The sequence below is a fragment of the Rattus norvegicus genome, chromosome 14 (genome assembly GCF_036323735.1).
Source record: "Rattus norvegicus strain BN/NHsdMcwi chromosome 14, GRCr8, whole genome shotgun sequence".
In the NCBI taxonomy this organism is placed as follows: Eukaryota; Metazoa; Chordata; class Mammalia; order Rodentia; family Muridae; genus Rattus; species Rattus norvegicus.
This window is the reverse complement of record NC_086032.1, coordinates 80,867,436-80,888,424: the sequence shown is the minus strand read 5'-3', so window position 1 is coordinate 80,888,424 and position 20,989 is coordinate 80,867,436. Positions and strand designations below refer to the sequence as shown.

General features: G+C 42.1%; 1 protein-coding gene across 20 annotated transcripts in view; it reads right to left on the bottom strand.

The window, feature by feature from the left end:
* Positions 1-20,989, bottom strand: part of Haus3 (HAUS augmin-like complex, subunit 3) — a 171,977-nt gene that overhangs the window by 88,588 nt on the left and 62,400 nt on the right. For all 20 annotated transcript variants that reach the window (XR_010057411.1, XR_010057415.1, XR_010057412.1 and 17 more), the window contains 7 exons: positions 16,074-16,231; positions 13,618-13,686; positions 12,371-12,431; positions 11,626-11,690; positions 5,399-5,482; positions 4,736-4,831; positions 602-658 (listed from right to left, as the gene is read on the bottom strand). Coding sequence is in view for 13 of the 20 variants with exons in the window: in XM_063273606.1 (XP_063129676.1) it covers positions 602-658; positions 4,736-4,831; positions 5,399-5,482; positions 11,626-11,690; positions 12,371-12,431; positions 13,618-13,686; positions 16,074-16,231 (590 nt within the window). In the remaining 7 variants the exon portion in view is untranslated. The remainder of the gene's footprint in view (positions 1-601; positions 659-4,735; positions 4,832-5,398; positions 5,483-11,625; positions 11,691-12,370; positions 12,432-13,617; positions 13,687-16,073; positions 16,232-20,989) is intronic.

Here is a 20,989-nt window from a genome sequence, read left to right as displayed (position 1 = left end):
TTCTGTGGCTCAGTAAACAAGAGCACTGTTGTTTGGTTTGTAAATGTGGTTAATGGATAACAGAAAACATGAATTAAAGGGCAGGTATATGAACAAAGAAAACGTGATTAACTATGAGAGGAAATGGGGCATGCCAGTAAACCCCCAGAAAGTATCACTGTCTTGGAACTTGAAAACTCGAGGAATGACAAGACTGTTATGAGAAATGGTAGATGTCTCATTGTCACTTGAAGAGACTGGGTACAGGTCATCAGTCTCCTTCCCCATATGACTCCTTGGGTTCCCAGTGTTGGGCAGAGTAGACTTGGACATGGGTAGGAAGACACTCAATGAAGAAGAAGTGGGGCTGACAAGGGCACAGTAAATAATTGCACTGTTGCTTGGTTTATAAATGTGATTAATACAGAACATAAATACAGAACAGAAATAAAGGACAAGTATGTATCAGGAGACATGAAAAAGTTGGTTGAGAACATTTTATTTCCTTAGAACTCTGTTAATGTGCAACAACAAATATGGCGTTGTAAAGAGACAGGCTGGATAGTTCTTCATCACAAACCATTTACACACACACACAGAGAGAGAGAGGGAATCAACTTACCTGTCTATATTCCAGAATTATCTTGGGTAATGGGTGAAGGTCTTGTAGAGAATTTAACTAGAAATGAAAATATGTATTACCAATATAATTTCTTCATTTCAATATTCCAAATGTTTACTTTCAATTGGAGAGTGTGCTAGTAATAAATGATGTAATTTAACATATTATAAAAAATGAAGATTAATAACAAAGTATCTTAATCCAGTATCAAGTACCTTAATCCCAACCCCTCATAAAATCATTATGACATTTACCCAGGAGCTAAAATTACTTTATATGAGCGAGAAGTGAGAGTCAGAAGAAGAGAGTCTTAAAATTACCAAAATCCAAATCTCACATAAAGGGATAAATCAAGTGCCCCAAACATAAAATCCATGCTACAGCAGCACCTAAACATTTGACTGGGTGAGACGTCAGGGAGCTGGCATAGGCTGTGAAACCCTAAAGCCATAGTATTAGTGTTGAACACACAGTGCTACTGATCCTAATCTGTTAATGTGAAGTTCAAGAAGAAGAAAGAGCGGCCAGCATTGTAGAGCTCAGGTCTGAAGAAGGAGCAGGACTACTAGGAAAGTGGGATAGTTATTCCTTGCCATGGAAGCAGGCACATGGTGTTGTCATGGGAAGTGGTTATATGTGCCTGTGAGCACCCACCATTACTAAAGATGCAAACATCAGTCACATCTGAAATCACCGTTGACCTTCTTCCAGCATCACTCACAGCAAGTCCTATGATTTCTCCCTACAAAGTATGTCCAAAGTCTGCCTTTTTCCTCCCATCTTTGCCTCATCACCTTTGTCCTGTCATTTACTTTCTCTCCTGGCCTCACAGGCAAATATGCTCATATGCCCAGACATACAAATACATAAATACACACATAGGTTCTCTCTCTCTCTCTCTCTCTCTCTCTCTCTCTCTCTCTCTCACACACACACACACACACACACACACACTCTCTCTCATACACACACACACACACACACACACACACACACACACACACACTTAAAAGCACAACATTGCCCCCAATCATCCTTTTCCAGAAGTATATAGCCAGCTAGATGTTCATGGAGGGCAATACCTGCTCATCTCCTGGTGTACAGCTAGGAGCATAACTTTGAGTGAGAGCACCTTTTTTTTTTTTTTCCCTTTTTTTTTTCCGAGTTTCCTTTATTCTTTTTTTTTTAAATTTATTTAATACTTAATAATAATTCTTTGGTTTCCGGGCAAACATCCCTCTCCCCCCTCCCCTTCCTTGTGGGTGTTCCCCTCCCAACCCTCCCCCCATTGCCGCCCTCCCCCCAACAGTCTAGTTCACTGGGGGTTCAGTCTTAGCAGGACCCAGGGCTTCCCCTTCCACTGGTGCTCTTACTAGGATATTCATTGCTACCTATGAGGTCAGAGTCCAGGGTCAGTCCATGTATAGTCTTTAGGTATTGGCTTAGTCCCTGGAAGCTCTGGTTGCTTGGCATTGTTGTACATATGGGGTCTCGAGCCCCTTCAAGCTCTTCCAGTTCTTTCTCTGATTCCTTCAACGGGGGTCCTATTCTCAGTTCAGTGGTTTGCTGCTGGCATTCGCCTCTGTATTGCTGTATTCTGGCTGTGTCTCTCAGGAGCGATCTACATCCGGCTCCTGTCCATTGATGAGAGTGGGGTGTTGAAATCTCCCACTATTATTGTGTGAGGTGCAATGTGTGTTTTGAGCTTTATTAAGGTTTCTTTTACGTATGTAGGTGCCCTTGTATTTGGGGCATAGATATTTAGGATTGAGAGTTCATCTTGGTGTATTTTTCCTTTGATGAATATGAAGTGTCCTTCCTTATCTTTTTTGATGACTTTTAATTGAAAATTGATTTTATTTGATATTAGAATGGCTACTCCAGCTTGCTTCTTCTGACCATTTGCTTGGAAAGTTGTTTTCCAGCCTTTCACTCTGAGGTAGTGTCTGTCTTTGTCTCTGAGGTGTGTTTCCTGTAGGCAGCAGAATGCAGGGTCCTTGTTGCATATCCAGTTTGTTAATCTATGTCTTTTTATTGGGGAGTTGAGGCCATTGATGTTGAGAGATATTAAGCAATAGTGATTATTGCTTCCTGTTATATTCATATTTGGATGTGAGGTTATGTTTGTGTGCTTTTCTTCTCTTTGTTTTGTTGCCAAGACGATTAGTTTCTTGCTTCTTCTAGGGTATAGCTTGCCTCCTTATGTTGGGCTTTACCATTTATTATCCTTTGTAGTGCTGGATTTGTAGAAAGATATTGTGTAAATTTGGTTTTGTCATGGAATATCTTGGTTTCTCCATCTATGTTAATTGAGAGTTTTGCAGGATACAGTAACCTGGGCTGGCATTTGTGTTCTCTTAGGGTCTGTATGACATCAGTCCAGGATCTTCTGGCCTTCATAGTTTCTGGCGAGAAGTCTGGTGTGATTCTGATAGGTCTGCCTTTATATGTTACTTGACCTTTTTCCCTTACTGCTTTTAATATTCTTTCTTTATTTTGTGCATTTGGTGTTTTGACTATTATGTGACAGGAGGTGTTTCTTTTCTGGTCCAATCTATTTGGAGTTCTGTAGGCTTCTTGTATGCCTAGGTATCTCTTTTTTTAGGTTAGGGAAGTTTTCTTCTATGATTTTGTTGAAGATATTTACTGGTCCTTTGAGCTGGGAGTCTTCACTCTCTTCTATACCTATTATCCTTAGGTTTGATCTTCTCATTGAGTCCTGGATTTCCTGTATGTTTTGGACCAGTAGCTTTTTCTGCTTTACATTATCTTTGACAGTTGAGTCAATGATTTCTATGGAATCTTCTGCTCCCGAGATTCTCTCTTCCATCTCTTGTATTCTGTTGGTGAAGCTTGTATCTACAGTTCCTTGTCTCTTCTTTTGATTTTCTATATCCAGGGTTGTTTCCATGTGTTCTTTCTTGATTGCTTCTATTTCCATTTTTAATTCCTTCAACTGTTTGATTGTGTTTTCCTGGAATTCTTTCAGGGATTTTTGTGTCTCCTCTCTATGGGTTTCTACTTGTTTATGTTTTCCTGGAATTCTTTCAGGCATTTTTGCGATTCCTCTCTGTAGGCTTCTACTTGTTCTCTAAGGGAGTTCTTCACGTCTTTCTTGAAGTCCTCCAGCATCATGATCAAATATGATTTTGAAACTAGATCTTGCTTTTCTGGTGTGTTTGGATATTCCATGTTTATTTTGGTGGGAGAATTGGGCTCCGATGATGCCATGTAGTCTTGGTTTCTGTTGCTTGGGTTCCTGCACTTGCCTCTCGCCATCAGATTATCTCTAGTGTTATTTTGTTCTGCTATTTCTGACAGTGGCTAGACTGTCCTATAAGCCTGTGTGTCAGGAGTGCTGTAGACCTGTTTTCCTGTTTTCTTTCAGCCAGTTATGGGGACAGAGTGTTCTGCTTTCGTGCGTGTAGTTTTTCCTCTCTACAGGTCTTCAGCTGTTCCTGTGGGCCTGTGTCTTGAGTTCACCAGGCAGGTCACTTGCAGCAGAAAAGTTGGTCTTACCTGTGGTCCCGAGGCTCAAGTTTGCTCACGGGGTGCTGCCCACGAGCTCTCTGCGGCGGCAGCAACCAGGAAGATATGCGCCGCCCTTTCCGGGAGCTTCCGTGCACTAGGGTTCCAGATGGCGTTTGGTGTTTTCCTCTGGCGTCCGAGATGTGTGTGCAGAGTGCAGTCTCTTCTGGTTTCCCAGGCGTGTCTGCCTCTCTGTAGGTTTAGCTCTCCCTCCCACGGGATTTGGGTGCAGAGAACTGTTTATCCGGTCTGTTTCCTTCAGGTTCCGGCGGTGTCTCAGGCGCAGGGGTCCTGCCGCTCCTGGGCCCTCCCCTACGGGAACCCAGAGGCCTTATACAGTTTCCTCTTGGGCCAGGGATGTGGGCAGGGGTGGGCAGTGTTGGTGGTCTCCTCCGCTCTGTAGCCTCAGGAGCGCCCACCTGACCAGTCGGTGAGGTCTCTCTCCCACGGGGTTTGGGAGGAGAGAGCTGCTGCGGGCCGGGATCCGCGGGTGTGGGACTTCCGGCCGAGAGCACCTTTTCTAAAGGGTCTACTGCCAGCACAGAAGGCAGCTTATACCTGGAGATACATGTACATGTTAGAAAGACAAGGAAACTAAATTCTTACCATGGCTTCTGATGTAGACAGCTGGTTCTGCAGCCCAGTTCTGGGAAGATGTTTCCTCTGACTCAACAGGTGCAGCTTCAACTTGCCAAAGAGGATCTTTAACAAAAACAATGCATGTGTGTGAAAAAGATCCAGATTTGAAAAAATGAAACATAACCATCACAGTTATAGCCACTACTCTGAAGATACATACACACCTGAACAGATAGTACAACAGGCTTAGCTCCTCATTTATACTTTGACTTAATGTATCTCATAATGTTCATCACTTGTGAGAACATGAATACCTTCAGACAGTATGATAAATTCAGAATAAACCATCTTTTTTTTTTTTTTTTTGGTTCTTTTTTTCGGAGCTGGGGACCGAACCCAGGGCCTTGCGTTTCCTAGGTAAGCGCTCTACCACTGAGCTAAATCCCCAGCCCCATAAACCATCTTTTAAATTCTTGAGAAAGACACATAGTTTTTGAAAGGTCAAAATTTAACATTACCAGCCAGGTATAGTAGTAGTCCATGGCTGTAATCTTAGTACTTTGGAAGGTGAGACAGGAGGACTGTCGTGGGTTGGAGTGAGCATACAGCCATGCACTAATGGGGAGTTTAGGCAAGTCTGGGCTATAGAATGAGACATTGTCTCAAAAATAAAATGAAATCGAGCCTTACCTCACGAAGTTGATTATTACTCATTATAAGAAACTGTTCTCCTGCAACAAAATGGGCTTCTTGCTCCAATTTCTTGAGGTGAGCCTGAAAAATTGAAACAGTATTCATAGACTTTATGATTTAAAATAATTTAATCTTCACATCAAGAAACTCTCAACAAAAGCCTTTAGTGGAATAAAAAGTCATCTATAACTTATCAAAATGAACATTTAACTCTTTTTTTTTTTCAGAGCTGAGAGGACCGAACCCAGGGCCTTGTGCTTGCTAGGCAAGCGCTCTACCACTGAGCTAAATCCCCAACCCCAAAATGAACATTTAAAAGCATACATATTGACTTGTAGTAGAACTTTTAGGCCCATATTTTTCCCTAAACCTAGCTAAAACTTAAAGAGGCAAAAATAAAAGTACAGCAAAGGAGCTGGAGAGATGGCTCAGAGGTTAAGAGCATTGGTTGCTCTTCCAGAGGTCCTGAGTTCAAATCCCAGCAACCACATGGTGGCTCACAACCATCTGTAATGAGATCTGATGCCCTCTTCTGGTGTGTCTGAAGACAGCTACAGTGTACTCATATAAATAAAGCAAATAATTTTTTTAAAAAAAGTACAGCAAAATTAGAGCAGTACTATTAGAACTAGGAGGGATCCATTATTATGCGAAATAAGACAGAAAAAGAAAATGTATGAGTTACAGGTGTACACCCACAATAGATCAAGATGTTCTATGAGTCAGTAAAAGGAAATATAAAAGACTTAGATGAGGGGTTGGGGATTTAGCGCAAGGCCCTGGGTTCGGTCCCCAGCTCCGAAAAAAAGAAAAAAAAAGAAAAAAAAAAAGACTTAGATGAAGGGCTGGCTGTGGGTAAAAGGCACAAACCTGATAACCTGAGGACCTCTACACACACACACACACACACACACACACACACACACACACACACACACACACACCATTTTAGAGACTTGGGCAGATTGTTTTCAAAGAGAAACTAGTAGCCAACGATGATAGAAAATAATTCACTTCATCAGTAATAAGGAAAACAGACTGAACTCATGCCTGGTTTATGATACTTGCAACCTGTAGACAACCAGACCTCTTGCCTGGGACAGACATCACCCATGGCAGAGCATGGTAGCACTGAGCAAAATACAGTGGTAGCATCAAGACTAAGATGTGGACAATTGAGAGACTGTATACAAACTAATGATTTATTCATCATTCAACAATAAGCCAAACCATACTGCTTAGACACTGAAATGGAGAACATATGAAGAATAACAAGAATGAAATGCCTTCTAAGGTGGTAGCTACTCTGGGTTGCAGAATACACTTCTGCCAGGAAAAGCACATAAGGCTCTGGATATCCCATGCTTTAACTTGGGTGATGGACATCAGAGTTATCTTTTGGGTAATTTAAATGAAATTAAAAAATATTTCTCTTAATATCGAGGATATTTTTCACTATCCTGGGTTTTTTGTTATTCCAAATGAAATTGCAAATTGCTCTTTCTAATTCTATGAAGAATTGAGTTGGAATTTTGATGGAGACTGCATTGAATCTGTAGATAGCTTTTCGTAAAATGGCCATTTTTGCTATATTAATCCTGCCAATCCATGAGCATGGGAGGTCTTTTGATTTTCTGATATCTTCAATTTCTTTCTTCAGAGACTTGAAGTTCTTATCATACAGATATTTCATTTGCTTGGTTACAGTCACACTGAGGTATTTTATGTTATTTGTGACTATTATGAAGGGTGTCATTTCCCTAATTTCTTTCTCAGCTTGTTTATCCTTTGAGTAGAAGAAGACTACTGATTTGTTTGAGTTAATTTTATGACCAGCTACTTTGCTGAGGTTGTTTATCAGGCTTAGTAGTTCTCTGGTGGAACTTTTGGGATCACTTAAATATACTATCATATCATCTGCAAATAGTGGTATTTTGACTTCTTTCTTTCCAATTTGTATCCCTTTGACCTCCTTTCATTGTCTGATTGCTCTGGCTAGGACTTTGAGAACTATATTGAATAAGTAGGGAGAGAGTGGGCAGCCTTGTCTAGTCCCTGATTTTAGTGGGATTGCTTCACATTTCTCTCCATTTGGTTTGATGCTGGCTACTGGTTTACTGTATATTGCTTTTACTACGTTTAGGTATGGGCCTTGAATTCCTGATCTTTCCAAGACTTTTAACATGAAGGGGTGTTGAATTTTATCAAATGCTTTCTCAGCATCTAATGAGGTGATCATGTGGTTTTTTTTCTTTGAGTTTGTTTACATAGTGGATTATGTTGATGATTTCCATATATTAAACCATCCCTGCATCCCTGGGATGAAGCCTATTGATCATGATGGATGATTGTTTTGATGTGTTCTTGGATTCAGTTTGCGAGAATTTTATTGAGTATTTTTGTGATGCTGGCAAGGATGTGAAGAAAGAGGAACACTCCTCCATTGTTGGTGGGATTACAAGCTAGTACAACCACTCTGGAAATCAGTCTGGAGGTTCCTCAGAAAATTGGACATTGTACTACCTGAGGATCCAGCTATACCACTTCTGGGCATATACCCAAATGATTCTCCAACATATAACAAAGACACACGTTCCATCATGTTCATAGCAGCCTTATTTATAATAGCCAGAAGCTGGAAAGAACCCAGATGCCCTTCAACAGAGGAATGGATACAGAAAATGTGGTACATCTACACAATGGAGTACTACTCAGCTATCAAAAACAATGACTTCATGGGATTCTTAGGCAAATGGATGGAAGTAGAAAATATCATCCTGAGTGAGATAACCCAATCACAGAAAAACACACATTGTGTGCACTCACTGATAAGTGGATATTAGCCTAAAAGCTTGTATTACCTATGATACAATCCACAGACCACATGAAGCTCAAGAAGGACAACCAAAGTGTGGATGCTTCAGTCCTTTTTAGAAGGGGGAACAAAAACATTCATAGGAGGATACATGGAGACAAAGTTTTGAGCAGAGACTGAAGGAATAGCCATTCAGAGCCTGCCCCACCTAGGGATCCAGCCCATATATATATACAGTCACCCAAACTAGACAATATTGATAAAGCCAAGAAGTGTATGCTGATAGGAGTCTGATATAGCCGTCTCCTGAGAGGCTCAGTCAGAGCATGACAAATACAGAGGCGAATGCTCACAGCCAATGCTGTGTCAATGGGGACACAGAACGGGGTCCCCATTGACAGGAGTCAGAGAAAGGATTGAAGGAGCTGAAGGGGCTTGCAACCCCATAAGAACAACAATACCAACCAACCAGAGTTCCAGGGACTAAACCACTACCCAAAGACTATACATGGACAGACCCATGGATACAGCTGCATATGTAGCACAGGATGGCCTTGTTGGGCACCAATGGGAGAAGCCCAGGCTGGACCCCCACGCCAGTGTAGGGAAATGTCAGAGCAGGGAGGTAGGAAGATGGGTAGTTGGCATGGGGAGGACACCCTTATAGAAGAAGGGGAGGGAGATGGGATAGGGAGCTTATGGGCGGGAAACCTGGAAAGGGAATAACATTTGAAATGTAAATAAAAATATCCAATAAAAATATATTTAAAAAATCACAAATACTAAAAAAATTTCTCATTCTTTATGTACCTTTCTATATTTTCATTCTTTAGGAAATCTACCAATTCCTTGGATGAACCATAGGAGCAAATATTCTTTTTTTTTTTTTTTTTTTTTTTTTTTTGGAGCTGGGGACCGAACCCAGGGCCTTGCGCTTCCTAGGCAAGCACTCTACCACTGAACTAAATCCCCAACCCTGCAAGATCACACTTATAAGGTGAAGTATTTAATTTGACTTTTCAAGACAGATTTTCTCTGTGTAGTCTTGACTGTCCTGGAACAAACTCTGTAAATCAGGCTGGATTCAAACTCAGAACTTCACCTGCCTCTGCCTCCAGAGTTCTGAGACTACAGTCTGTGCCACTATTACCTGACTGAGAGTTCTACTCTTGATCCACAGGCCAAACAGAGGGGGAGGGGCGGAGAGAGAGAGTGAGAAGGAAAGGAGACAGAGATAGAGACAAGGCAGAGACAGACAGACACTGTGCTTAGCGTGGACTTTTGAAACCTGAAAGCCTACCCCTAAATGACATACTTCTTCCAACAAGGCCATACCTCCAAATTCTTCTAGTCCTTTAAAATAGTGCTACTCTCTAGTGACAAAGGATATGAATATATAAGAGCCTACGGAAGCCATTCTTATACAAACAATAATGTTCTAGTCCCTAGCCCTCATAGGCTTGTAACCATAACATAACACAAAAACACATTCAGACTAATTTCAAAAGTGTCTACCAACACTGCCTAAGAATCCAAAATTCAAAGTTTCTGAAATTCATGGCAATTTCTAAATTGTAACCCCCTTTAAAATCAAAATTAAAAAGTAGATCACATACTTCCAACATTAAATAGCACAGAATATACATACCACTCCAAAAGGGAGGAAAAGAAGCATAGGTAAGGAAATACTGGACCAGAGCAATACTGAAAACCTGTATCTCCATGCCTGATATCAAAGTGTTCTGCAACTCCTTTTAGCTTTATTGACTGCAACCCAGTTCTCTCTATTGGACTGGTTCCACATCCAGTGATATTCCACGATTTGGCCATCTCCAACATTTTGGTATTGCCAACACAAACCAGGGTTCATCTTCATAGCTTCAAGAAATGACCTCTCTGGGCCTCCTTGAATTGACACCCCTGACACATGGCTAGCCTCAGTGGCTTTCCTTAGCTGTGGAGAAAGATTCCATAACCCCTTCTTGTGTCCTTGACTCTAAAGCCAGAAATACATGGCTACAGCCAAAGCTGCCAAGTTCTGCTGCTGCTGTGTCTGGAACTGGGCCTCCAAGTTCAATTACATTCGCATCAGCTTTCCATTATTGATGGTTTCCTTATGGTTTAAGCTTTTCTTTAATTTCTTTTTACAAATTAGAAGCTTAGCTGGATGAGGTCTTGTCCTGAGGTCACCACTCTCTTTATTTCATTTAGTATCAGGCTTTTCTTTAAGCTTTTGTTTATTGAAAACAGGATTTCTCTATGTAGTCCTGGCCGTTCTGGAACCCACTCTGTAGATCAGGCTAGTCTCAAACTCAGTGATCTGCCTGCCTCTACCTCCCATGTGCTGGGATTAAAAGGTGTGCACCACCACTACCTGGCTTTTTTAAGCTTTTTTAACTCCTTGAGCATAGGACCTGACTCCAACATCACCTTTCCTGGTGCTCTTTTTCTCTTCACAATATATGTTTTATATTAGTCTTTGTCCAGCTTACTCCTTTTCAGTATAGATCTACATAGGAGTGATTACTAATAACCACAGGATATAGTGTTAATACTAGCTTATCTTGAAATCTCTTCTGCCAATACCATCAATCCAAAATTCTTCAATTTAGCCTCAGACAGATTTTTTTAGGACAAAAGCAAAAAGCAGCCACTTTCTTTGCCAAATTATCACAAGAACGACTTCTAGGTTACTTGCTAATATTCTTCTCCCTGGTACCAACTTCTGTCTTAGACACTGTTCAATTGCTGTGAAGAGACACTAACCAAGGCAACTATTATCAAAGAAAGCATTTAATTGGAGGCTTGCCTACAATTTCAGAGGTTAGTCCATTATTATCACTATGAAGAGCATGATGACATATAGGTCATATGCTGAAATAAGATATGGTGCTGAAGAAGCTGAGAGTTCTATATCCTGACCCACAGTCTGAGAGAGAGAGAGAGAGAGAGAGAGAGAGAGAGAGAGAGAGAGAGAGAGAGGAGAGACAGAGACAGAGACAGACAGAGAGACAGACAGAGAGTCAGACAGAGAGACAGAAAGATAGAGACAGAGGGGCAGAGACAGACAGACACACACTGGGATTAGCATGGGCTCTTGAAACTTCAAAACCTACCCTCAGTGACACACTTCCCCCAACAAGGCCTCTAATCCTTCTAATTCTTCCAAACAGTGCCATTCCTGGTAACTAAGCATTCGAGTATGTAAGTCTTAGTGCTATTCTTATTCAAACCATTCAGTGCAGTAGATGTCAGTGGGGTATAAACACTTCAACATATGATCTTCCCCTCTAGGATTACAAGAGATGGAGGAACAGTACCAATACTGCTCTAAGGCCAATAGTGAAGGGAAGAAAATCAGACTCTACTGAGAGCAATGACAAGTACAAACTCTGAAATAATAGCTTACCCCAAGGAGTGCCGATGTCCTCTCCATTTCTTCTTTGTCAATTGAAATCTTGTGGTTTTCCATCACTGTGAGTCAAAGTCAAATCATATTGTATTGCATTAATCAATCCTTTTTTGGAGACTAAAGAGCCTCACTCTTTGATAACCTAATGATAACAATGCTCATTTACTCAGGTCCCACTGTAAGTCAACCTCTGTTCTGTGAGGAAACAGAAGCATCAAAAGAATTGGATTGCTGGGGATACAGTCTAGTAACAGAACACTCGCCCAATACAAGCCAGGTCCTGGGCTCAGTTCCCAGGTATGAAGGATGCGGGACTATAGTAGTCCCAATCTGGTTCTTTGCATACTCTGGATGGAGAGTCACTCCTGGCCCTGAAGCAGATGGGCGAAAGTCTTGTATTATGCTTAAAGAGAGGGTCTTAAGTACTAGAGGAGAAAAGCACAGAACTGTAGGATTAGCCTTAAGTTAAGATAACACAGGTGGGTAAATATCAATGAGACCTCCTTCTGGCTAGAAAGAACAGGGAGGATCGTCATGGCTGAAGCCAGGTCTTCAAGTCCTTCAAGACGAGGAAATGATGCAGCCCAAACCCTCTTGTTGCAGAAGAGAAAGCCATTTGCTAGCAACCTCTCTGGATGAACTATAGTACCCACTCTATTATAGGGTAGATAGAAAATGCATTCCTGAACAATTTAAAGACTCTCCAAAAAGATGACTATGCTTTGTGTTTATGGTAACTCACCTGCCAAAATTGGTATCAATGGAAGCTCCAAAGTACAAAATAGCTGCCATAAGCCATAAGCCTGTGTTACAGGAAGAGAGAATATAACTGTGGATTTGAGTTTTTATCTTCATTTTGTTGTAAAGCAACTTGGCGTTGTTGTGTTGGGATTGAAGCAACCTCTCTCTGAAGTGGTTTCTCATCCTATCTTTATTCTTTTTGATAAAACCTTTATTTCCATCACAGAGACTACTTCCTTACCATATGAATATCTGGTAGACATATTCCAAAATTTCACAAGGCCTTTGCTTTCTCACTTTCCGGAGTCTTACATTTTAACTACAGGATGGCTCACTGAGTTCCAATCGTTTTACGCAGTCTTCATCAGTCTTGCATTACTGCCCCTCCAGATAGTCAGGGGTGTTGGAGCCTTTTGTGTTAGGCCACCTGTTTTAAGAACATGAATCCTTTCTCCTGTATTCATATTACCTTCCAGGTTGCTTGTTTATTTATCGGCCCCTATTTTTACACAAGGTGTCATGTAGCCCAGTGTGTCCTCAAACTTCATAGATGAGCCTGCCCTTGAACTTCTTCCTACTCTCACTTTCTAAGTGCTGGGTTCCAGGCATGTCCATCATACCAGATTTTCTATGATGTTTGCTGTAGTCTTTTCTGCTGTTGCCTAAGAGTGCTGGGCCTAATCTTCTAGTTCCCCTCAATTTCTCTGTCTGTCCCTGCATTCTAGGGCAGACTGATCCTCTCTGGGACACATCAAATGAGCTCTTCTTCAACCCTTAGACAGTTTTCCTGTGTGGGCCGTTCCTAAAGGCAGGAGAGGAGAGATGCAGCTTGATTTAGAGCCAGGAATGAAAAAGCCTCCAGCTATAATCTGTCCTCGGAAGCTTCTCATCTCTCCAGTATCCAACACCATTGCTTCTGACAGTCTTTCCTTCAGTTTTCCTCAGTTGTCCCTCCAATAAGAATCTAACTGAAACAGGTTGGGACCATTCTACTACTAACTAAAATAAACCCTTGGCATCAGAAACACATATAAGGCTTTGAAACAATCGTTTTCAATATATAAGACATACTTTAAAACTGCAGAAGTTATCATTTTAGTCTTTCCTTTTCTAAATGAGGCACAGGTGAACTTGGTCTTAGGAAAAACATCTCAATTCATGTTCAAAACACTAAGTGTGAGTGTGGGTAACAAACGAAAACACAGGTCTTACACAGCTAGAAATTACAGTATTAAAAAAAGGACTTGCCTTCAACTTAGAACAAAGATCCATTGTAAGGTCGTAGAGTATCTTCAGGTTCACACATACGTTCTGACTCTTTAAAATGAAGACATTAAAGTTAGATGAACTTAGCAGAAATTCTCATCACAGACTGGGAACTGATATCACTTACAAAAGTATTTGTAGTGACATGGGAAAATGTTCCTGCTAACTTTTGTGCCAATCACCATAAACAAGGTCCCCATAGAAAAGTACTTCCATTAGGCAAGTCAGGCTGTCCTCAAGGAGACTCTTCCCCAGCCCAGTATTTTCTTCATTGTATAGATAGAAATAGAGCTCCTAATGCCTGGGGTAATGAAGCCAGAAACAGATTTTCAGACCTCACAGCATCTCATTTCTGCTCTACCATACAGCAACCACTTAATGAGTGTGACATTCACACTAACTTATCCATTAACGCCCTGGGACAGGTAAATATAAAACCCCTAAGAAGGGGGGTTGAGGATTTAGCTCAGTGGTAGAGCGCTTGCCTAGGAAGCGTGAGGCCTTGGGTTTGGTCCCCAGCTCCGAAAAAAAAAAAAAAGAAAAAGAAAACCCTAAGAAGTCATAAGCAGAGGCTATGTTCAAAGAACAGAGAGGGAAGATAGAATGAGGCAGTCCCTCAACACACAATCTGTGCTCTTCCTAACAGGGTCTTCACAACATTTTATTCAGCATCCCACTCTGCCAAATAGCCCCAAACTCCAGGCTGCTCGGAATTATGTCTCTGCTAAATCCTCACATCAGGAGAAACTCCTAACGTAGCTAAAAAGTATGTGGCTACTAGCTGGATGTATGCCAGCATGGTTCTTCAGTCTTCATGAACTTGGCTTTCCCTTGAACAACTCAGGAGATATGAAGCGGAGGACCACATCTCTGCCAGCACCTGGAACAACCATACATGGTGTCCTGCAGCTCTCTCAACTTCAAAGTAATCACAACCTTCCACTTTGAACCGCCCTAAGACAGGCCAGTTCCTTGGCATGGTACAGCCCCATGAGAGCTCTGCATGCACCTGGATTCTAGAGTCCCCTTTCTCCTTCCCAAACCGCCCTTGTTGTCCCACTAAGGAGCTAATTTTCTAAGAGGCCTTGTATTCATTTATTCCTATCTGAGCTCCCTTTCATTCTGAGGAACTCAAATCACCTCTTCAGAGTGGCGTATAAGCAGATCCCATAAACTAAAGGTCCAACTTCCATTTCTCATTCTCAAATACTACAAGGCTCTCCCATGACCCCATCAGGCCAACAAACATGATTGGAACTGCATTTAAAGCTTATCCTCATGAGGCAAGAACAAGGTTCCTCAGGAATAGAGAGTGGAAGCTCTAGATCAGGCTTAACAGCATCACTAAGCATCTGTTCCAGTCTGCATTAAAAGAGCATACCCTCTAGAGCTGATTTTTATTCCTTGCAGCCATCTTATCCTTCAATAATATGTGGGAATAATAATAATAATAATAATAATAATAATAATAATAATAATAATAATAATAAACTTGGCTTAAAGTCATGAATCCAAACTGAACCATCAAATATACCTTGGTTGAGATGAGGAACAGTAGCATGTGCACATCTAATATCCCCATATGCGAACTGGGACTGATAAATCTGAGGTGGACAATTTCTTACAGTCAGATTGTTTGGGGAATCTTTGCTGTACTGAGTAGGATTATAATCACCTGTGAGGGAAGAGGGATACTTTCCAAGTGCTAAAATGGAATCTTGGCTCCTACATGACCACTCCCCAGGCTGCCAGGACCAGATTCCCATTTTTGTAAGAATTTCTTCTCTGATTCTACAATCTATTTCATGATCTTCTGGTATACTTCTTTTTTAAATTCAGGAATACAGTGTTTCTGGTATTTACAGTCTATCCATTTATGTGACACAGACCCTCACTCTACACCTTGTAGTTATGAGGATGAAGGGCAGGGTGTGCAGGCTCTCGCATCTGAATGTTCATTTGTAGTGTTCCGCCATGTGGCTGAGTAGTTCACACCATGGCTGCGACTGCACTGCTCCCGGATATATCTCCTTCAGGAGAGGTAGCTTTTGAAGACCAGGGCTATCAGCAGTATAAGAGGGCTTGGGGAAACTCACCGTGTCTTCTCTACCTAGACTGAGGAGGCTGTCCCCAAAAAGTCAGCCAACAAGAACTTGTCATTAGTGCTAAAGACTTAGAAAAGGACAGTCGTCTGCTCAGAGGAGATTCTACTGACACTAGAGAATCCATACAAGAACTACACTATAATGAGATATTCCTAGAAATCTCTCATCTTTATACATTGGCCTCTACCAGAAACCTCAGCAAAAATAATTTGGATAGAACAAATGGCGTAAAAATGGGTGCTGGCAATATTCTTGTAACTATTAGATGATCTATGAAGTAGGAAAAGTCAGGATTGTATTAATGTAGACAGAACCTCGTCTTAAGCATCTTACCACAATATTTATTGACGCATCATTGAATGTGCTGCTTGGTTTGACTATGATGGACTTTTCTAGGTGTTTTGCTACTAAATCTTCAAATGAAGGTGCAGTGTCACTGGGATCTATGAGCCATGCAGCAACTCTGGGATCTAGTCCTACAAAACCAGCAACTGCAGAGGAAAAGGTTATTTAGGATTTATTCAAGTCACAAGCAATTGTTTCCCATCTTTACACTAAGCAGAGAGTTTTCCAAATATGAAATGCAAATGGCTGAGAAACATTTAAAGAAATGTACGACATCCTTAGCCATTATGGAAATTAAATTAAAACTACACTGAGATTTCTTCTTACCCCAGTCACATCGCCCAATATCAATAAAACAATTGACAATGCTGACAAGAATTCTGATAAATGAGAACATTTACTCATTGCTGAGGGAGTAAAAATTCAGCCAGTGTGGAAATAAATGTGGAGATTCCTCAGAAGCTGAGGATAGATCTACCTCAAGATCCAGATATCCCACTCTTGGGCATATACCCAAAGCACTCTACGTCTTTCTATAGAGACACTACCTCAGTTCTGTTCACTGCTGCACTACTCATAATTGTCAGAAATTAGAAACAGTCAAGATGTCCATAAACTGATAAATGGACAATGAAAATATGGTACATTTACACAATGGAATATCATTCTGCTGTTAAAAAATACAGTGAATTTTTGAAATCTGCAGGTGAATGTATGAACCTAGAGAAAAGAAACTTCCTAGTGAGTAAGGCAGACTCAAAATAGACAAATACTACATGCTTCCTCTTGTATGTGGATGTTAAGCTTTTATGCTTTTGACATGTGTACTAAAATTCAAATAACCACAGACATTAGATATCTAGTAAGGGGCAGTGGGATGGAGAGGCTCTTCCAAGAAAGGGGAATAGAATATAGTGTTGTGGGAAGAAGAGGAGGAACTAGACTAAAGGAATCGAAGGCACAGAGGATGGGAGATCCAAGTCAAGTAGGGGCTATGAGAAGAACACCTGACACTAAAGGTTTTCATACGGAAACCCACTATTGTAGAAGCTTCCTATTGTAAATATATATGGAATGAATCTAAACAGAATCACCATACAAGGCGATCCCAAGTAGATATTTTATGCCACCAAGTAAAATTTCCAGTGCCAAGGATTCCAAAGGGGTCCCCTGGAATCCCCCCCAAACATCAGAAGTTGTTACCAAGGTCATGATTGCTTCCATAGTGAGGTGGTAAAGCCCTATTGTTGCAAACATCATCTATTTATTTTACTGAACATAGAGAAGTCTAGCTGGCGCCAAACTAGAAGGTTAACTGCTACTGTGTTCGTGGTACTGGAAGGTACTTTGCACTTTACCAAGGGTTAAAGACAATCATCAACATCACCCAGCTATAAACCTGCTATCTACAACAGCAACCTGCCTACACAATACTCTGATACAAGACTGGCACACAAGTTATGAAAGTACTTTTAGTTGGATAAGGCCAACTCCATTAAATGGAACCCATACATGACACTGCTAAAGTGCCAACAACCTGAAACTAGACAGGCCAGGGGCCCTGCTAAAGGAACGTGGCAGTAAATGATTCCTAATACAAAACAGATATACCCATAGATCAGTACCTCATTCAACCCTAATTAGAGAAGCTTCTCGATGTTGTTGATAGAAATTAACAGAGAGAACCACAACTAGACAATGTGCACAGAGTGAGAGATTTTGGAGTACTCAGTTCTAAATGGGACATTTTCATCAAAACTGTCCCCTCAAGGCTCAGGGGTCCTTGAGTTGGAGAAAGGAAAAATATTCTGAGAACCAGAGATGAGGAATGACTCCAAGGAAACAGTGTATTACAGATACAATGGGCTGACACATGTATGAACTCACAGAGACTGTGGCATTATACACAGGGCCTGTACAAGTTCAAGCCAGACAGGGTTCCACCACTGAGAAGAAGAAGTGGACAGGGGTCTCATCCAGAGCCAAGAAACTGTCTGTGATTGGTGTCTGTAAAATGCACTGTCACTGGGTATATCAACCACTTTCCAGGACAAGCCTCATAGGCAGGAGTACTTTTGTTTTGCTCTGGTTTTTGTGGACTTTTTGCTTCATTTTGTTTTAGAATTTTTTTCTTTTTTCTTTTTTCTTTTTTTCGGAGCTGGGGACCGAACCCAGGGCCTTGCGCTTGCGAGGCAAGCGCTCTACCACTGAGCTAATTCCCCAACCCCGATGAATTTTTTTATCTTATAGGTTTTTCTGTTTGTTTTGACTTTCATTTTGTGTTTTGTGGAAATATTTTTTAAGGAGAGAAGAGAGAGAAAGGGCATAGAATTAGGTGAGTAAGGAGGTGGGGGAAGATTTGGAAGAAGTTGGGGAGGGGAAACATAATCAAAATATACTATATATAAAAATTAAATAAAAAGAAACAAAGATGATTAATTTCCAATGAATAATATTTTGCTATCCTCTCAAATTACAGAATTAAATTTTATATTTAATTTTTATATTTTTTGGGTATTTATCTGTGGTGTGTGTGTGTGTGTGTGTGTGTGTGTGTGTGTGTGTGTGGCATGTCTGTGTGTATCTATTTGTATGTGTATAGGTGCATATATGCAGAAGCCCAAGGCTGCTGTCAGGAATCTTCCTCAGATATTATCCATCTTATTTATTGAGGCAAGGTCCCTCAGTTGAACGTAGAGCTCCTCAGTATTACTCTCTAGCTAGCCAGTTTGTTCTGGAGGTCCTGTCTCCACCTTCTGAGTGTACTAGGCAGGCATGCCATCACACCTACCCAGCATTTGCATAGGAACTAGGGAGCAGAACTCACATTCACACAGTAAGCACTTTACCCTCTGAGCCATATCTCCTCCCCTCTTCAAGAACATCTACCTTGTGGGAAGGTGGCCGGATACATCCAGGTCCTACATGGCTGGTTAGTGTGAGTTTCATATTAAAGAACTAGAACCTAAGCAGCTAAGAAGGGATAGCTGTTCAAGTTCACTTGGAACATGGGTCTCTCAATAATATAAGAGACTGGTGGCTGCATATGGGATGGATCCCCAGGTGGGGCAGTCTCTAGATGTTCTTTCCTTTAGTCTCTGCTCTACTCTTTGTCCCTGTAATTCCTTTAGACGGGAGCAATTCTGGGTTAAAATTTTGAGAAGTGGCTCCATCCCTCAACCAGGATCTGTGCCTAACCTCTGGATATTGTTTTCAGGTTTTCTCTCCCCTTTGTTGGGTATTTCAGCTAATGTCATCCCCGTTGGGTCCTGGGAGTCTCTTGTTTTCCTATCATCTGGGATTTTCCCCATCCCCCATTGCTACACACCTCTGTTCAATTTCCTATACAGCAGCCACCAAACCCAGACACTATTGCTGATGCCAAGAAGCTTGCTGACAGGAGGAGCCTATGGATGTCTCCTGAGAGGTTCTGCCAGAGCCTTACCCATACATATGCAGATGCTTGCAGCCAGCCATCGGACTGAGGAGGGGGAAGCTAATGGAGGATTTAGAGGAGGACTGAAGAAGCTGAAGGGGTTTACAACTCAATAAGAAGAACAACAATATCAACTAATCAGATACTCCCAAGCTCCTTGGGACTAAACTACCAACCAACAACTACACATGGAGAGATCCATGGCTCCAGCTGCATATGTAGCTGAGGATGGCCTTGTCTGGCATCAAAGGGAGGGAAAGTCCTTAGTCCTGTGAAAGCCTGATACCCAAGAATAGGGGAATACTAGGGAAGTAGGGCAGGAGTGGGGGGTATCCTTATGGAGGGAGGGAAGAGGGCGTGGGGTGGGGGTTTTCGAAGAAGAAAACTGGGAGGGGAATAAACATTTAAAATGTAAATAAGGTGGGCAGCACCCCGCTAGCAAACTTGAGCCTCAGGACCACAGGTAAGACCAACTTGTCTGTTGCAAGAAAGCTGCCTGGTGAAATCGGGACACACAGAGGCAGAATTCCTCTAGGACCGGGCACGTCCTGTGTTTACCGGAAGTCCCACACCCGCGGATCCCGGCCCGCAGCAGCTCTCTGCTCCCAGACCCCGTGGGAAAGAGACCTCACCGCCTGATCAGGTGGGCACTCCTGAGGCTGCAGAGCAGAAGAGACCACCAACACTGCCCACCCCTGCCCACATCCCTGGCCCAAGAGGAAACTGTATAAGGCCTCTGGGCTCCCGTGGGGGAGGGCCCAGGAGCGGCAGGACCCCTGCCTGAGACACTGCCCGAACCTGAAGGAAACAGACCGGATAAACAGTTCTCTGCACCCAAATCCCGTGGGAGGGAGAGCTAAACCTTCAGAGAGGCAGACAAGCCTGGGAAACCAGAAGAGACTGCTCTCTGCACACACATCTCGGACGCCAGAGGAAAACACCAAAGGCCATCTGGAACCCTGGTGCACTGAAGCTCCCAGAAGGGGTGGCACAGGTCTTCCTGGTTGCTGCCGCCGCAAAGAGACCGTGGGCAGCACCCTGCGAGCGAACTTGAGCCTCGGGACCACAGGTAAGACCAACTTGTATGCTGCAAGTGACCTGTCTGGTGAACTCAAGACACAGGCCCACAGGAACAGCTGAAGACCTGTACAGAGGAAAAACTACACGCACGAAAGCAGAACACTCTGTCCCCATAACTGGCTGAAAGAAAACAGGAAAACAGGTCTACAGCACTCCTGACACACAGGCTTATAGGGACAGTCTAGCCACTGTCAGAAATAGCAGAACAAAGTAACACTAGAGATAATCTGATGGCGAGAGGCAAGCGCAGGAACCCAAGCAACAGAAACCAAGACTACTTGGCATCATCGGAGCCCAATTCTCCCACCAAAACAAACATGGAATATCCAAACACACCAGAAAAGCAAGATCTAGTTTCAAAATCATATTTGATCATGATGCTGGAGGA